The sequence below is a fragment of the Pinus tabuliformis genome, chromosome 7 (genome assembly GCF_031772625.1).
Source record: "Pinus tabuliformis cultivar Carrire ecotype Pingquan chromosome 7, CPIR1, whole genome shotgun sequence".
Taxonomy (NCBI): Eukaryota; Viridiplantae; Streptophyta; class Pinopsida; order Pinales; family Pinaceae; genus Pinus; species Pinus tabuliformis.
Genome location: NC_142293.1, coordinates 1842847898 through 1842867675, shown reverse-complemented (window position 1 = coordinate 1842867675; position 19778 = coordinate 1842847898). Strand labels below are relative to the sequence as shown.

The following is a 19778-nucleotide window of genomic DNA, read 5'->3' as shown; positions in this document are numbered from 1 at the left end:
ATTCAGCCGGCTCTTCTATGATTGGAGGAGAATTCTTATGTAGTACTTTCCCAGAACTTAAATGGAAATCATTTATGGGAAGAATGGAGTGTGTTGGAAAATATGTTTCTTCTTCCACATTGTATGCAAGTTTATCCATTTTGTTACTTGGATTTGCTATTGGCTGAGTTGGTAGTTGAGTTGGTCTAAGCTGGTTCGAAGGAAACTGTAGCTGTTGTGGTTGAATTAATAATGGTGCAAAATTTTGTTGTGGAAATGGCATAGATTATGGATATTTTTGAAACTATTGGTAAGGAAATGGCTATTGATATTGTTTTTTTTTTTCCACAGAAAAAGACCAACCTTTTATTAATAAAAAAGGTTACATAAACCATGTAAGCGTAATGCCAAGATTGCAACCGCCAGCAATCGGGGCGAGTCTCAGCTACCAGAACGGCTCGCTGTCAGAGAAGCTCATGTACAATGGCACACAAAGCGGCGAAGCGAGACAACCTTGCATTCAAAAGAATGAAAGAAGAGGAAAAGGAAGAGGGGAAGAGAAAGAGGAGAAAAGGGAAACTGCAAGATCACGTTTTTCTCCCTTTCTCTTTTTCGACCTTGCGCCATTCTCCCAGAGATGGCTCACAAGAGGCAAGGACAATTTGGCTTTCGGCATGAGGAGTTCCTGAGTCCTTATCTGAATCTGATGTTTCTGAAGTATGTTGTCTTTTAATTCCTCCGCTGCCTGGGTCCACAACAATCCTATCAGACGATGGACGGTGTGGATCCACGAGAACAGACGTGTCCACTGTTTGCACCTCAGGTTCCTGTGTAGGTTTATTGCTTTCTGATGGTACTGGTTCCTATTCTTCTTCTGACTCGTCCTCTTCTGGCTCAGGAGGAGGAAACTGCCAACCTTTCCTCTGCTTCCTGATCGGTTTCTTTTTGCTGTTTGTTTTCTTAACCTCTGAGCATGTATTTTGAAGATGTCCTGTCATCCTGCAATTCCTGCATCTGAACGCTGTATTCTCGTAATCAAGAGATTGCAGCCAGTTTTGTTGCTTATAGATCAGCATGATATTCTCTGGTAAACCTTTACTTAGATTTACTTCTACACAGATCCGAGCAAAGGTGAAGATTCTATTTTCTTGCCTTTTCGTGTCTGTTTTAATATACCGCCCAAGGCTGTTTCCGATGCTTTCCAAAACCTGTTCGTTCCAAAAATGAAGAGGCAAGTTGTGAAGCCTCACCCATACTGGTAGTTTGGAGACTAACATGGTGTTGGGGTCAAAATCTGCAAACCATGGGGTGATAAACAACCCCGTGGACCCCCATAACCAAGGTCCCTCTCTGATTATTGTATCCCTTTCCTCCGTGGTTTGAAATTTAACAATAAAAAACCCCTTGGAACAGAGGTGTATTTCAAATTCCAGAGACAATTGAGTAAAAATCCAGTGAAAGAGGTCCATGGGTTTCAGCCAGAAACAATTGAAGCGGCATATTAGTGCCTGGGCTTCATATATCTTTGTGTGCTCCTCTGTTGCTGTACTGTTGATTTTCAGTGCTGGGGTTTGTTCTTGAAGTTCTACTATGTAGGGTATCGGTGTATTTCCAGCCTGTTCTGGAGGAGAGCCTGCCGCTTTTTTCCCTTGAAGGATGTTTCTGTAGGAGGGGCCTCTATTTGATTGCTGTTGACTGTTGGGCATATTCCTTTTGTCTCCCTCTGCAGATCTTGGGATGCTCTAAGCCGCACCTCCTCGCAGCCGCAAGTTTAGGGTAATGGTCATCTCTGGTTTTATGGAGTAGTCCTTTAAGAGCCGACAGTCCTAGAGAGAGCGGAGCCCATTGACCAGATATTGGATCGGTACAGGATACCCCATCATTTCCCATATTTTATGCTTGAGTTGCAGGATAGAAAAATCATCGTTTACCCAGACAATATGAGGGTTACCCACAGGAGGTCTAATAAAAATTTGAAAGGGAGAAGAGTACGGCTGGATCTGGTTCATACCTTTTGCTGGGGAAGGGAGCACTTCCTGCTTATGCCGATCCCTCCTCTTTGCCTCTTCGTTCTTCTGATTCAGCTTTTGGGTCTGCGTGACAGGCTTGGGAGACCCTGCTCTTGCCGCCGTTTTCATTTTCCCTATCAGCAACAACCTCTCTGAATCTCGACTCGAACAACCGGGATCTGCCGAACAGAGAGAGCGGGAAAACCGGGCCGGCGGAGAGCATACGCTGCCCTTGGAGCAGCCATTGAGGGCCGAGAACGATTTCACCGACACTACGCCATTAAACTCCGATTGGGCGCCAAAGCCCTTGGCCTCTCGTCCGCCTGGAGGGCACATTCTCAAGAAAACATGGAACAGAGGCTGAGCTTCACCTGCAAGTGCATCCAGTAGCATGGATTTCCCAGATCCCGAAGGACCCATCAGAGCCATGAGGGTTCCGGGCTCTGCATACCCTGTCAAGCCCTGAAGAACAGTCTGAGTTTCACCGCTGCTAATAGAAACAGTCACAGAGAGCTCCTGCCATGTGAGCCACGCCGACACATTTCCAATATTCTTTGTATCAGTCGATTCCTTCCACAGCGTTTGGCTGAGCGGACTCAGACCCCCAACGACATGGGCGCCCCCTCTGTTTCTGCCACTTTCAATCTCCAACACCCTCTGAGTATTCCCACTATCTGCCATTTTTCAAAGCTCAGATCCGCCGCCTACATTGACTCTCAAGCTATTGATATTGTTGCTCGTATTACTATTGGTATTGTTGAGGTGGATGATTTCCATAACTATATCCTATCCAACCTTGTGTAGGTTGGTTTTGATATTGTTTTGGAGGCCAAGCTTGCCACGGCATTAGGGTATTCCAAGAATTTTGAGGAGGATACTAATAGTTTTGTTGAGGAAATTTTTAAGGGAATCGTTGAGGAGTCCTTGGCTGCCAAGGCCTTCTTGGTGCTACATAGTAAAATCCTTATGATCCTTGTACTTCTTCCATTGGATTCATTTGAAATTCTTTCAACTTTGGACAATTTTATGTTGAATGGTTTTTTGTGCACAGGCCACATACCTGAATACTATCTAAAAGACATTCTCTTAATGGATGCTTCTTCCTACATTTGGGACAAAAGATTTCTAAGATTTGTTCTTGTTCCTTTTTCTTCTTGTTCTCTTTTAGAACATTTACTTGTCTCCCTAATGTACTTAGAAGATCAGTTTTGAATTTTTCCAACAAACTCCATATCTCTGCTCTTGTTACCCCTCTAGCTGCTGATTTTGCTGCTTTTGAACTAATATCTCTCCTTCTAGTTTTTGATCAATATCACCCTTTCCCATTACATTCAAAATTTAAAGATATTCATCTCTTGTACCTTTTATAAATATTGTGTGAATGGTATCTGAGTTTAGAGAGTGTTTGTTAGATTTTTGAAGATTGTAAGAAAATCTTTCCAAATACTCTTCTACAATTTCATATTCTTGTTGTGTCATTCTAAAAACATCATCTTTTGAGTCCCTAGGCCTATAATAGGCTTGATACATTTTAAGAAAACTTTTCTTCATGTCATCCCAAGAAGTGATTGCACATTCTCCTAAACCCATGAACCATTTTAATGTCATTGCTTTCAAAGTAGCATGAAAGAGGCGAAGCTCGTGTGTGTCATTTGTGTATCCATAAGTTCTACACAAGATATCGAATTCAAACATAAATGAGATAGGATCTTCTGTTGACATTCCATAAAAGTTAGGCAATACAGAAGGTGGAATGTTTTTCATTTTCACTTTTTCTCCTAATATTGCACTTGTATCTAATATTGGAAAGCCAAAAGTAGCTTCTTGATCATCTTGTTCATTATCATTTAGTCTTTTGTTGTCATACTCTATTTTTCTTTCTTCTTCTCTCTTTCTATCAGCTTCTGTTCTTGCTTCTTCCTCTCTTTGTCTTCTCCATTATTTTGTTGTTTTTCATATTCAAGTCTTTGTTCTGGAGTGAGAATAACATATCCTTGCCCTTCTTTTCTCATAGTTTCAACTATTTCGATGGCAAATTGAGATTCAAGTTGTTGCTTGTTTTTGAAAATAGGTTGACCTAAGCGTTCAAAAATGGGCTGATGTATTGGTTTAACAATTTTCTTTGTTTCCTTTCATTTTTCTGAAGTGGGTGTTTCTTTTGGAGTTTGTTTTCTTCTCACCTCCCAGGCTAACAAGGTTTGTCTCTCAATTAAAGTTAATCTTTTTTATATTTGTGGAAAAAACCTGTGAATAGTTTTTTGAAACCAAAGTTTCAGACTAACTTAGTGAGTCCATCATTAGGGCAATGTAATTTGTCTCTTGAGAAGAGAGAGCGTGAAATCACGGAGCTATTAATAGTTAATTGAGAAATTATTTGATGTCTTCTTTTATTGTCGACTTTTAAATGACTAATTGGTTAATAATTAATTTTTTTTAATATGTTTATTGGTTTAATTAGTGATTGATTATGTATATATTTAAATTTATTTATTGACATTTATTTATTTATTATTATTATTATTATTATTTTTTTTTTTTTCCGAGGAAAAAATCAAAACTTTTTATTATGAAACTATAAAAAGTTTTACATGCTGATGAGGTCTTAAGCCACACAACTGGCTCATTTGTTTGCTGATCTGCTCTACATTTAGGAGCTGTTTCTGCTGTTTGATAAAACCTGTACAGTCTTCCTCCCTGCTGGAGGCATATATAAACTCACATTGAAAAGTCAATCAAAAACTGGGGTCTCCTTCGACGAAGGAAAACAACCCCTTACAAAAATTTTAAGTGTCTATAACATATGAAGAAACATAAAACAACATATATATAAGTCTGTTTGCTGTAGCTTTTGCACCTGAGAAAATATAAAGGGACCGAGGTATGATATGTAGAGACTGTATAAACATAAAAATCCGAGAAGAACTGCTGTCAAAAATGAAATAAGAGCTGTGATCATAGTGGCTGAGCATAAGGGGGCTGGTTTGTTATGTATGACTGCCCCTGTCTGATCTCTTCTACTGTCCAGCTGCCCAGATCCTGTTGTAGACCAGCCTTAGAAAGCTGGTCTGCTTCCTCATTCTTATCCCTGTAAATGTGGCAGATAGAAAACTTATTAAAAGATGCCTTTAAAAAAGAAATTTCTTCAACAAGTGTCTTCAAAATCTGATTTTGACAAGATGCATTTCCATTGACCCATTTTATGACATTTAGTGAGTCCCCAAAAATCTGTATTGTGTTGATATTTCTGTGAAGAAGCCAGCATAAGAGATAGCGCAAAGCAGATAATTCAGCATAGTTATTTGTGCCTGTACCCAGCCCAACAGAAGCTTTTAAAGAGTGTTCCGGATTGATGTGTATGCACAAGCCCGCTCCAGCCCTATTGTTTTGGGAAGCCCCATCAAAAAAACCACATGGTATGCCCTCCTGTATATTGATTGGCTTTTGATTTATTTTAGGATTTTTGTCTTCAGGGGGCGGTATGGCAGAGTATATGGCAGCAATATTGATGGCAATGACGGAAGTAGGGGTGTCCTTGTCTTGAAACAGACTTTTGTTTCTAGCAAGCCAAACTCCCCAACAGAAAATAAGGGGCAGGTTTCTCATGTTCCCCTCCGGATAGTTTTGCCACCATTTCCTCCAGGCTTCATCCAAGGGATCATGACCCCACTGAGCTTTAACCTTGAGCAGGACAGTGACCTCCTCCCATATCTTTTTAGAGACTGCACAAGTTGTGAAAAGATGACTGATGGTTTCCTCTTCAGACTTGCATAAAGGGCATCGCCCAGGCCCAACTAGAAACCTGGCTTGTAAAATTTCCCATGTTGGGACCTTCCTTTTTAAAATGCACCAGAGAAAGAGCCTGGCCTTTACTGGACATTTGAGTTTCCAAATGTTTTTTGCCCACCAATCTGGTACTCCCCATCCCTTCTTTCCCATTAAGAAAGAGTATCCATCTTTTGGGGAATAGTCCCCAGTTTTACTTTGAGCCCACATCAAGCAATCTGGTTCATCTTTTATCCTGACATTTGAGCGTTGCAATTCTTTGATGAACACCTCCCACTCGTTCTTCCATCTGACATTTATTCCTAATTCTACATCATTCTTCCAAGCCTGTCCCCAGATAGTAGACTGGCCAACTTTCTCCACCTGATTTAATGATGTAATACCTTTACTGTCAAGGTGTCTAAGAAGCCCTGGTGATAAGGCAAAAGCTTCATTGCATCCTACCCAGGGATCTCTGCCAATCCTGATCTGTCTTCCATCTCCCACTTTCCAAGCTAATCCTTGCTCGATCACTGAAAAGGCTTCCACCGTGGCCTTCCAGATGGCTGAAATATTCTTTATCTTCTTATTTTGACTCCGAATCCAATCTTCCAAAGGGACTGGATCGATGTACTTCCTTTTCACCACCCTTGTCCACAGATTTTCCATAGTTATTAGCCTCCAACCTGATTTAGCTGCTAAAGAGAGGCTGAACTCAGGGAGTCTTTTAATTCCCCATCCTCCCCACTCCTTTGGTCTGGCCACTTTGTCCCAGGCTACCCAGGGTAACACCGAGGACTCCTTTGATCCTGCCCATAGAAATCTGCAACAAATTCTTCTGATTTTCTCCATCACTCCTTTGGGGATCCAAGTCAAAGCAGCCCAGTATACTGGGATGGCTAACAGGACTGATTTGATAAGGGTCAATCTGCCAGCTCTGGATAGCCACCTGAAACTCTAGTGTGAAATTCTGGCTTCTATCTTTGCAATGATCCAGTTCCAATCCTCTTTTTTATATGCTGCTGGCTTTAACCAAAAACCCAGGTATTTGAAGGGGGAGTCCAGGGACTGAATGGGGAAAGGGAATAGATTAGCCATTCTATTCCTTTCTCTTCTTTCAAAATCTGCCACACATGCTTGGGATTTCCTAGAGTTTATCTGCATTCCAGTTGCTTTCAGAAATAGATCAAAAATGCATTTTAACTCCTTTAGTTCACTGAAAGATCCATTGGTGAAAATCAAAATATCATCAACAAAATGAAGATGAGTGATGAAAAGATTGATTGCTACCTCAATACCTTTTACCTTCTCCTCTCTTCTGGCTTTGTGAATCAATCTACTTAGCCCTTCTGCCACGAGAAGAAACATGAGAGGGGATAACGGACAACCTTGCCTGAGGCCTCTCTGGCTGTTAAAAAATGAGGAATCTGCTCCATTGACCAGTACTGCAAAGCTGACATTTGTGATGCAACCCATGATCTAGCTAATAAAAGAATAGCTGAAACCCACATGAGTTAGCAGCATCTAGAGGTAGAGCCAGCTTATTCGGTCATATGCTTTAGAGAGGTTGATTTTGAGTACTGCTCCCTTCTTTTTCTTCAGTCTGACACTATGAATAACCTCCTGGGCTACACCAATGGCTTCATGAATTTGTCTTCCATCCAGGAAACCAAATTGTTCCATTGATATATTTCTTGACAGGATTGGAGCAATTCTGAGAGCAATAACCTTTGCAATAATCTTGTATATGCAATTACACAGTGAGATTGGTCTGAAGTCTTCAAAACTTTCCGGATCATCCTTCTTTGGAATAAGAGCAATAAAGGTTGAATTGAAAGGTCTGTAGACTTCTCCTTTCTGTCTTGACTCTTCAACTACCTCAGTTATTTCAGATCCTATTTGATCATAAAAATGGAGAAACAATTCTATAGTCCAGCCATCTGGGCCTGGACTTTTATCCTTGCCCATGAGCTTCATGGCTGCTTCAACCTCCTCCTTAGATACCGGAATTGTAAGTTCTTCTGCTTCATCTTCCTCAATGAATCTAGGAAAGCATTGCGCTATTCGAATGACTTCTGTAATGGTAGCCTCTCCCGAATCTGCGAAAATATTCTGGAAATGTCTTTGTCCTAAACCAGAAAGCTCTGGAAAGGAACTGACTTCCCTCCCTTCTTCATCTTTAAGGCGCCAAATAGTATTTGCAGATTTTCTGCCTTTTGCAAAGTTATGGAAGAACCTAGTGTTTTCATCCCCAGATTTTAGCCAAATTGCCCTACTCTTGATCCTCCATTCTTCTTCCTTATCCAAGAGGATTTTGTTTTGCTGCTTCTCCAAATGAAGGATTCTGTCCTTTGAGGCCTGCGAGGAGTATCCATCTGCCTCAATACTTTCCATCTGCTTCAGCTCCTCCCTAATTCTGTCCAGATCCTCATTTTGTTTCAGTTTTCTATCCTTTGCCCAGGAGATTGTAGCTTTCTTCAATCTTTTGAGATTCTCCATGAACAAAAAACACTTATCCTCACCTGTATTGTGAACAGGGTGAATCCATGTTTCTTTAAACAGGTTACAGTAAGAGGGGTCTTGGAGCCAAGATGGATTGAACTTAAAAGGGGCAGGAGGTTTGGGAGGAGGAAAAGTAATGTCCAAAAAAACAGGGAAGTGATCCGAATTCCCTATTTCCTCAACCCACTGTCTGAGCATAGGTGCTTTGGAAGATAAAGACTCAGATACCAGAAAGCGATCTAGTCTTTTGGCGATCCGGTCCTCTCCTATCCTTCGGTTCCTCCAAGTGGGCTTTAGTTTGATCGGGGAAGGATCTATGAGGTTGCTTTCCGTTAAGAGATTAAAGAAGAAATCTGAGAGGGGATCTTCTCTAGCTGATGGACCCCATGCTTCTGCCCTGCCAATGGAGAAATTTAAATCACCCCCCATAATCAGCAAGGGGGATTTCAGCACAGATTTTGCCATCAAATCTTCCCAAAAGGATTCCCTGCCCTGACAGGGCCCATAGATATTTACTAAGGAGATGGGGAAGGTGAAATCTGGAGAAAAAACCTCCATGCCCATAACTTGTTTCATCCCCCATTGGTTGATGACCTTTACTCGCCCTTCCTTGAATCCAATAGCAAGGCCCCCCGAGTGACCAAAGGAATCTATAGCAGTAAAGTTCCAACCAGGCAAAAGGGTTTTAAGCATAGATTCAATCTCAGAAGCCTTCCCCAGGGTTTCTTGCAGAAAGATAACATCTAAATTTGAATTAAGAATCCACTCTTTCAAGGCCAGTTTTTTAGGTTTGCTGGCCAAACCTCTGCAATTCCAGGATGTCAGGATCATTTAATAACACCTTCAGGGGGATGCACTGCTCTAAGAACCCCCGGGATAGAATATTGTTTACCATCTGCAACATCCAGTTTAGCTTTAAGTTTTGCCTTGGACATGTCCGATTTCCTACCTCTCTTGTTTTTGGTACAGCTCTGAGAGGGGGGCTGTCCCAAACCACCAAAAGCCCCCGGAGTACCATGCTTCCCTCCCAATGATCTCAGGTTGTAAGGGCAAAGGGAGCGAGATGCTGGTTGTGAAAGAGGGGGCCATTGATCTTCACAGTTTATATCAAGGGACGGTAAAGCCGCAGCTATAGTGTCTACATTCGGGGAAATCGATACATGTTCCATATTTTCTACATTATTATTTTCTTGCATTGGACTGTTTGGAGACGAAACATGCAATGGAACAGAAACATGCTCAGGAGAGTTAAGAGAAGAAAGAGGGGTCCCTGAGCACATACCCTTTTCATCTTCGTCGCGAGGGGTTTGATTTGCAGTAGCTTCCTTGACGATCTCTTCCACAGCTTCCGCTTCTTTAGCAATTTCCTCCACAGCTACCGCCGGATGATAGTCATTTGCCTGAGCATCCTCTTGAATTTGTACAGCTTCAACCAAAGGATCCTTTAGTGTCTCCTCTATCTCCATTTCCTCTGTTCCTTGCGTCTCCGGATTTTCGTGCTCCTTGGGCATCTGAGCAGTGGTTGGAACAGTTTCTCTGTAAACTGTAGTCCTCCGAAAGCGTCTCCTTCTTCTAAGCTGTGGACAGTCTTTTGCCAAGTGCCCATACTCATGGCAACGATGGCACCTGAACGGCAAGTGTTCGTAGTCTAATAGCTGCTCGAACACGTAGTCTTTGTATTGTAAATTGATTTTTTGTGCCAAACCTCTGCTCGGGTTGAGGAGAACCAGCATACGAGCCATCGCTCTGTTTTTCGTCTCCAGGAAGGTCATATCTGCTTCCAAAAAAACCCCCAGCCTATTCCCAATTGATTTGAAAACGGCTTCTGTCCAAAGGAAAGATGGTAGACCTGGAGCTCTCACCCACACAGGGAACTCATCCGTTCTCTCCTTGATTGCATCGAAAAGGGGGGTCCATTTCTTTAGCAAAACAGGAATGTTCCCAATGTGCCAATTTCGATGGAAGACCCAATCTGCCGATTCTTTGTCTAAAAAGCTGAGCTTAAACCATCCTTTCGCTAAACATTGGGCTTCAAACTGTAATGGTCTATCAGATGCGAAACAATTCTCACCCCATACTTGAAGAAATTCGGAAGTGTATTTCTTACCTCTAGCTCTACCGACCAGGGTACAATCTGCAACAGCTAGGGTTTCTTCGATAGAAACCTCCATCCCAAGGACCAAATTGCCTTCAATCTCCTGAGATCCAATGGGTCTTTGCGGTTTCCTTTTCGCACCTTTGTTTCTTAACTCTTCCACGGGTGACCTAATTCCCCTGCGTCCATCAGTCCGTTCTGGGTTTGTCTGCGCTATGCCCACATGTGGTTCTGTCTCCGGCTGTGACGGAATCTGGCCAGAAAAACCAGCGTCGAGGTTCCCTGGGGGTAAATGACCAAACGCCAATCCATCGGAGCCTTCCCGCTCCCCAACTGAAAGATCACCGAGACCACTTGCTGAAACTCCTTTTAGATAGGGGGATTCTCTTGGCAGAGATACCCTAGAAAGCGTGGGGAAACCCCCTGGGACCCTTGATTGACCAGAGCCAGCAGAAAGCCCTAGATGGGTTATATCTTCAAAACCCTTAGAAGGCGCAAACCGGGTTGGCGCTGCTTTACCCTTTGGATCAGTGGACAACCCTTCCTCATTTGTCCCATCCGCCACAAAATCTCTTCCCACCTGCTTGGGGACGGCCGATAAACTGGTGTTGTAAACCTCACTGCCCGTATCCTTGTCTTGAAGCAGAAACAGTGGAATTTCCGCCTGTGGTAATGACTCCAACCTTGACAGTTCGAAAGCCCCAAAATAGTGTTCCACGTTCTGAGCGGTGGTATCCTTCCCCCACATAGAGAGGATATCTTCCAGTTCTGGGTCCAGGTCTACAAGTTCGGCGGGATTAACCATGGTTACGGGCCGTTCCAAGGTATAAACGACAGCCAACAGTCAATTGGGAAAACCTTACGCGGCTTCTTGTGGAAAAAACGGAAAAGGGCGGATAAAAAACTGAAAGCAGCTGTAATAGGTAATTTCATAAAAAACAAAACAAGCACCAAGACAACAGTTCACCTCCACCTGCCAGTCGCCTGGGCAGAGATAGACCCCTGCGCCGGCAGCTGTTCTTGGAACCTGACCTGTTCTACCTAACCGTGGCCTGTGCGGGGTTCCGCCCTGTGCCCTTGATTCGAAACCCTAACCAGCTCCATCCCGCTTTAATTATTTGTAGCTTACATTGATTATTATTATTATTATTATTATTATGTTATTGGTTTAATTAGTGATTGATTATGTATATATTTAAATTTATTTATTTAAATATATACATAATCAATCACTAATTAAACCAATAAACATATTAAAAATAAAATAAAATTAATTATTAACTAGTTAGTCATTTAAAAGTTGACAATAAAAGAAGACATCAAATAATTTCTCAATTAACTATTAATAGCTCCATGATTTCACACTCTCTCTTCTCAAAAGACAAATTACATTGCCATGATGATGGACTCACTAAGTTAGGCCGAAACATTGGTTTCAAAAAACTGTTCACAGGTTTTTTTCCACAAATATAAAAATTCTACCAACCTATATGGACTCTCTCTTTAACACCATTAAGTCCCACCATGGAAGGGACATAATGAACAATGCCCTAAATTTTGAGAAGCTGAGAATTTCTAGAGCTAGAAACCTATCCAATCTCATATTTCTAAAACAATGTAGATATAAATACATAAATAAATAAATTTAAATATATACATAATCAATAACTAATTAAACCAATAACATATTAAATAAAATAAAATGAAATAATAAATAAATAAATAAATAATTGTCAATAAATAAATTTAAATATATACATCATCAATCACTAATTAAACCAATAAACATATTAAAGAAAAAAAATAATAATTATTAACCAGTTAGTCATTTAAAAGTTGACAATAAGAGAAGACATCAAATATTTTCTCAATTAACTATTAATAGCTCCATGATTTCACACCTCTCTTCCCAAAAGACAAATTACATTGCCCTGATGATGGACTAACTAAGTTAGTTCGAAACGTTGGTTTCAAAAAACCATTCACAGGTTTTTTCCCCAAATATAAAAATTCTACCAACCTGTATGGACTCTCTCTTTAACAAAGTTAACCTTTGTGTTGTTCTTTGTTTTTCTTCTAATTCCTTTATTGCTGGTTTACCAAAAACCTGTGTAGTTAGTCTTGATGGTCCTAATTCTATGAATGGGGGGTTTTGTTTAATAAATCTACCTTTTTGATCTCTATTTCTAGGCATAAAAAAAATAACTAAGACAAACATAACATAACTAAAAAAAAATTATTGTTTTTGTTTTGATGTATTTTTTTTTAGATTTTTGTTTTTATCCTCTAATTGAATATGTTGATGAATGCCTCCTCGGCAATGGTGCCAAAATTTTGGGCCAATTTATTAACACAAATATTTCATTATCAATCCAGGTTTGTAAAACTTGGAGGCATGTCCAAAATGCATGGATATTAGATGTAGTCAAGATTAAAAGATAAAATATGAAGAAATAAGAAAATACATTTTATAATATAAATCTAATTAAATAATTTCTAATTCACTGATGCAATATATGTAAGCTGAAGTGGCTCCTAACTTAGGAGATCAATTTGTGTCCTTCTTCTACAATATTACTTGATGAATAGAAATTAAAAACCATTAATTGACAACAGCTTAAGATGCACAAATAAATAATGAAAAAGGCTCCTAACTTAGGAGATCCTTGATATTCCTCACCACAAATTCATTCATCATAATGCTATTGTTAGAAAACAGGAATTGCATAAAACTACTTGAAAACAAGAAAGGTGAACTCTAGTTTTTATTCATTAATCCAAAAGAAGGAGGGTTCAAGTTGAACACTGGATTGTCCCTTCATATGAAGATGATAAATAAAACAAGATTCATCAGCGAACATAAATCATTATACATCAAATCAAGTAAGAAAATATGAAGCAAAACAAGTAAACAAATATGAAGCAACTAGTTTATGAAAATAAAGCTAGTTTAACAATGAAGTGTACTTAGCTTGGAGTGGGGGCCCTCCACCCTTTCCTTGCACACTTAAAGACATTATCAACTACTGCAACTTCAGTCAATCATCCACACCATTGAACAACAAAATGAAGGTAGAACAGGTTCCTCAAATTAACTTCAAATATTCATATTTCTCAACATAAAATTATACAAAGTCTACATACATAAGCCTTCAAAGTTTTGGCTTAAATAGAAGATTATGAAAAAAAATGATCTCAAGTAAATATAACAACTATATCTATTAATATCACCTATCCAAGTCAAAATCATCCAACTTATCACTAAAAATATGGAAAATCCCATGAAATCATAAAACTACCCTATTTCCTAGGGATTTTTTGAATGACCGGTCATGTTTGACCAACTTTGATCGGGCCTGATTAAGCTTGGTTTGACCAAACCAATAGGAATTTTAGTCTTAGTTCCCAAGTTTTCCATAAATGTATCCAACTCGTGCCCAGATGTCCTGTAAATATGACATCCATATAGCTATTACGAGAATTTTTTATTCTGTCCAAAAATGCACTTGAAAGTCAATTTTCATAAAAAATTTTAAAAATTGCAAAATTAAATTTAAATAATTGAATATGCATAAACACATCAAAATGAGCTGGATGTGATGGTAAATGGATGGAAAATATAGAAACTAAGTATGTTTTCTTAAGCAAAACTTGACCAAAAATTAGGGCCAACAGCTTGGTGAACTATTGATGACACTATTCTGTGCAAAGGGACATTCATGCGTAAGATAAATGATAAAAAGGGTAGCTTTAAAATATGAATTACCATCTTCACTTCCATATTCATGCGTAAGATAAATGATAAAAAGGGTAGCTTTAAAATATGAATTACCATCTTCACTTCCATATTTAGATGAGGTAAAATTTGACCATCGTCTTTCAAGGATCACCTGAAATCTCTCGTTGAGTTCTGCTGCATAGCCATGGCTAGATCTTTAATCTTTATTATTCTCATGCATGTGAAATCTCAAAACTTGTATTTATACATAGCATTTTTCTTTCCTACTTAGAGCTACCAACTCTCCAGACTTGAATGGGTATGGGTACTCCAGGTTAACCCAAATATTCTACCAGTTTCGTTGTGGAATCCTACCACTTTTCTAGATTCTAATGAGGGTAGGACATCTGAGTACGGATTGAGGAGATTAATATGTGTACTAAAGGAATTATATGGCTTTATCGCCATCAACATCCTCCTACCAATTACCTATATTTGTCTCCATGTCGTTTGAGGGAAATATTGGACATGCCTTTCCACACTGGGACTAGCATAACTTGCTTCCGATTGATGCCACTGTCTTTTCTTGGAAAAAATATTTAACTGATGAAATTCGGGTGGCATGGATATCGAATACAAAGGTATTTCTTCAATGAAAACATTGAAATAGTTGGTCTTCCCAAAGAATGCCACACCCATATTCGTCATTTTTTACTATTTAATGATATGTTTCTCTCAAATTTGATGCACAAAATTCAACGCTCGATGCTGGAAATCAACAATCCTTATTCTATAATTCCAATACATAATTCCATTATAATACTTGCACCACAGGATTTTCAGTTCTCATCATATCGCTGGAATTTCTTGATAGCTATGCAATTATTCCATCTATGACTCTTCCTCCCTTAGACATTTGCAAGCAAAATAAAACTCCCACGATGTTGTTTCCATGCCAAACATTGACAATTAAGGAAAGGCGCGAAAAGCATAACTAGGAAGTTGGATTTTGCATACTGTCAGATAAATGCATGTAGGGACTTTGCCTGTTAAGCTTTGTTATGAACTTAAGATGTTGTGGCAATGAAATTCTCCTATGGATTGTTTGGATGTTCAACATTGGCAGGCGGTAGTGCATATCAAGGCTGACATTTGTCATTATATGACCTGGGTTATTACGATATCTCACTACTGGGACAAATTTGCTATCTCTTTAGGGCACATAGAGGTTGGCCACTGACTAACATGCTCTTAACATCTAGTCCCCTTTTTTTTTTTAAGAAACTATGCTGGATCCTTTGGGGAAAGATGATTTGAAGAGTGTCTCAGGTTACTGGAATTGCTATGAAGAAAATTGCAAGCTGATAGACCACAATGATTGAGAATTCATAAGCAATCAGTGGGGAATTTTCAAGCTATGTTGAGGACATGGTTGCAACATGGGCATGGAGTTACAGTTGAGTTCCATCCTTGGCAAGCTTGAAATCAATAATACAAATTCACATAACACAAAGAATGATTTAGGGAGGCGTTGAGACATAGGATGGAGAAAATAGTCAGCATGTCAGATATACAATGGAGAAGATATAAATGAATGAACAACGTGCATATACAATAATTATATGATCAACATATTCGAGAAAAATCAAAAAATATGTGTCTAGAACAGGATTCGTGACATTTGGACAAAAACCAATTAATAGATCATTTATGTTCGGTATGTTTATTTATGAATTCAATTAGGAATCTCCTAACACTATATTGATTATACTCTGTAATGTAGGAGCTTTATTGAATGTCTTTAATTCATAATGGATTAACATATGACAAAGGTTAATTCAAGTGAAGACAATAATTCCACTGTATTATTATAATAACTCTCGATTCTTGGCACGAAGCTATGTTTAATACATACACCATCACCATTAGCTACACATGATATATATATATATATATATATATATAGAGAGATAATTCTTAAATGGAAATATAAGGGGAAAATGCTATTGGTAGACAACTTTCGCCAATTCAAACTTGTGTAATAATGAACAAGCACAAAGTATGTAGAGAGAGAATAACAAGCCATACAACTAGTTTGGCGGGGTAAGTAGGTACTTGGGATGGGGATTGTTGTGCACAAGGGAAATTGCTTTCAATAAAATGATATCTAGCAATCTATTTCAATTGATTGTATAATCCAGGATGCCTATTTCATACGACTATTTCCTACCAAGCAATATTGGAGAAGTTTTCTTGTCAGATTGCATTGATATTACTGTCACACTTTTAGTATCGCAACATAACAATTATTGCATGAACTACTATGACATCTATTTTATTGAAAATGATAATTGATCATATTCTTTTGTCCACTAGGTTGTGATCTAATATTTAGGGTGGGGTGTCAACATGTTGATAACCTAGGTTTAAACCCTAGTACCCATAGTGCCCTGAAAATTAAGAGGTTGTGGAGTTGAGAACATTGTAACCTTCGCTTATGATTCATGTATAGGAGGTATATGTATATGAATACTGATTGTTTGATTTTTTCATGGCCCAACTAGGCATTGGAGTAGTGTTAGAAAGACAAACCATGAATTCATGAAAAGACCATTGCAAGGGGATGAAATCATCTTGCATAACTCGACTATGGGTGAGGTAATTTTGAGTACAAATCAATTATTTTCTTGGCTAAGGATAGGGTTAAGGTTGTCATTAAACTTCAAATATAACATTGGAATCCATACTAGATTAACTATCAGTGACAATGGCCTGCTTTATGATTGGACGAAGGTCATGGTTCTTGTGTCATTAAGACCTTGTCTAGTGACGAATTCAATTGCAAACCCAAATTTATTGGTATTTTAAGTTGTATTATGTATGATTACCTCTATGTTATCATTTTCTCTCATTTTGTTGAATTTTGATACAAACACAAGATATGTGAAAATTATTTGCTCAATAAAAGCACATAAATACTTTGACACGAATTTCATCAGTTATGCTCTAGTTGCAGAAGTTGAACAGGTCCATTAATATACTATTCTGCAATGGAAAAACCGAGCTTAGTTTGATTGGACTTGTCTGAATGTAGTTTTGAATAAAAAATTAAAGGAAATTTTGGCGTCAACTCGATTTTAAGTTAATAATACTAACATCATTTAAAAACATGTGGATAATGTGACTAATGCAGGAAGACTGTAGGAAGCAAATGTTTGGAAAGAATACAAATGCATTGGAAGAACATGAAATTCCTACTATTATGTAGCAAATGAAGGAGAGTTGTAGGTAGAACTCCTTTGTAATCTATATCATGGGAGATCTGATTTAGGTGGAAAGGCCATGGGAGCCTATAAATTTAGAAACAACTACTTGAGAATGAGGAAATAAATTGTAATATGCAAAAATACACCAAGGACAGTGTGAATTTAAGGGGTGGAGTATGTAACACCCCTCCGTTGCTATCGTGCTAGAACAAAGGTAGACTGAGTTGTAACATAAAATCTAGTTCTTAGGGGTAAAAATGCGAAAAAATAATTTATTACCTAATAAATAAATATAATTTAAAATCTTGGAAAACGAGACACCTAGAGATGAGATTCTTACCAAATGAAATACCATTGGTGAAGTGGAATGGATAATTCTTTCATGATAAGAATTCTAGATCAAATTCTAGATAAGCCTAATGGATGGGAGATAAATATCCATTACGTTGCTTAGCTGGAGAAAGATACTAAGTTTAAGACAAAACATAAAAGACTCATGGGAGAGAAAGGCGATAGTTTATGGGAAAAGTATAGGTAAGTGGATAAAAATATCCACAAAAGCGGGACGTCACTAAAGGAAACAATATCATGAAAGAGGGAATTAAATACCCATTGAAGAGATCAACAAGAGGTAGTTGATCAAAGGAAAAGAACTCTGATTTAGGTGGAAAGGCCATGGGAGCCTATAAATTTAGAAACAACTACTTGAGAATGAGGAAATAAATTGTAATATGCAAAAATACACCAAGGACAGTGTGAATTTAAGGGGTGGAGTATGTAACACCCCTCCGTTGCTATCGTGCTAGAACAAAGGTAGACTGAGTTGTAACATAAAATCTAGTTCTTAGGGGTAAAAATGCGAAAAAATAATTTATTACCTAATAAATAAATATAATTTAAAATCTTGGAAAACGAGACACCTAGAGATGAGATTCTTACCAAATGAAATACCATTGGTGAAGTGGAATGGATAATTCTTTCATGATAAGAATTCTAGATCAAATTCTAGATAAGCCTAATCATTGAAGTTTAGTGGCGATATGCAAATCCATGAGCCTAATGGATGGGAGATAAATATCCATTACGTTGCTTAGCTGGAGAAAGATACTAAGTTTAAGACAAAACATAAAAGACTCATGGGAGAGAAAGGCGATAGTTTATGGGAAAAGTATAGGTAAGTGGATAAAAATATCCACAAAAGCGGGACGTCACTAAAGGAAACAATATCATGAAAGAGGGAATTAAATACCCATTGAAGAGATCAACAAGAGGTAGTTGATCAAAGGAAAAGAACTCTTGGCTTGGGGGTGAACTGGAGGAAGCCAGTTCTAGGTTGGGTAGCAATGCTCAATTTTCCAAGTGGTACTCTTCTAGCTAATATGGTTTGATTTAATTGCATAGGACATTCTAGATGTTTTGGTTGCTTACACTTTACATTGTTGATGATTTTAGCATATGAATATATGTGCATGCGATTTGACTTCCTATAAGATGATTAAATACTTATGTATGTGATAACTACTGAATATAAATTTAAAGTGAAGTTAATTTTTTCTGATTGGAGCATAGTAGGTGGTTGCTAGTATTGTTTCAAGGAGGTATGTGACAAAAGAGACAATCCTCATTAACAGTATGCAGACAAAGAGACAAATAAGAACAAAGGAATATAACCAAACTTTCTCATTAATCAAATATCAAATTCATACATACACTAAGCTAGCCAGAATATACACTGTGGGCATGTGCAGCCTAGACCCTCATCCTCCATCTCTTCTCTTAGCACTAGAACTTCTCCTCTCTACTACTACACTTCTTCCTCTATTGCACACACCCTACTCTTCTCAACTACTCATTTCTTTATAAGGAAAGCTAACATGGGTAACCAATAGTCCCAAGTGATGGTTTGTTTCTCCTTCTAAAAAATAAGGGAAACTAAAGCTACATTTACATTAAGAAATATTTCCTCTAAATAACAAAACTCATTTCATAATGTAAATATTTGCAAAAAATTAAAATTTCTCCCCACATCAACATGTGGCCACCCCATCACATTGGCAAGCTCCAGCCTAATATTCATACAACTTTATTCTCCATATGTGCACCTGCATTAGACTCCCAAGGTATGAAAAATATATGACCTCCTGGTTATATGCATCTAGCCTTCTCGTGACAAATTCAACTCATGAGATGCAACATGCCTATGCAATAAAAATTCTCCACATTGCTACATGATACCTCACCAAAATTTCTCCTGAATTTGGGCTTTTGGCATCTTCCTTGCTATAGGCTACTGCAAATCTCCTCTCCTTACGCAACTGTCACCTGCACATTGAAACAAATCTCTTACTAGATTCTTAACTCAACTTGTACCTTATTTTATTGCTTCCACTGCGAACTCTTAACTTTACTTGCTACCATATTTTTCAAGCTTTCCAATACTTTGCTCA

At 38.5% G+C, this 19778-nt stretch overlaps 1 protein-coding gene across 1 annotated transcript; it reads right to left on the bottom strand.

Moving 5' to 3' along the window:
* Positions 1–6707: 6707 nt before the first annotated feature.
* On the bottom strand, positions 6708–9083 carry LOC149255793 (uncharacterized). Its single transcript, XM_089455138.1, has 3 exons — positions 8481–9083; positions 7479–8201; positions 6708–6908 (listed from the first exon to the last, which is right to left on the bottom strand). Exons 1-3 carry the CDS (start codon positions 9081–9083, stop codon positions 6708–6710), a joined length of 1527 nt encoding a protein of 508 aa, XP_089311264.1.
* Between the last annotated feature and the right edge of the window lie 10695 nt (positions 9084–19778).

Coding starts and splice junctions, on each gene's coding strand:
- LOC149255793 (XM_089455138.1), bottom strand. CDS start 9,083: ATGATCCTGACATCCTGGAATTGCAGAGGTTTGGCCAGCAAACCTAAA. Junction 8,202..8,480: donor AAAGACTAGATCGCTTTCTG/GTATCTGAGTCT, acceptor TCCTGGGCAAAG/GATAGAAAACTGAAACAAAA. Junction 6,909..7,478: donor TATACAAGATTATTGCAAAG/GTTATTGCTCTC, acceptor ACTGGAATGCAG/ATAAACTCTAGGAAATCCCA.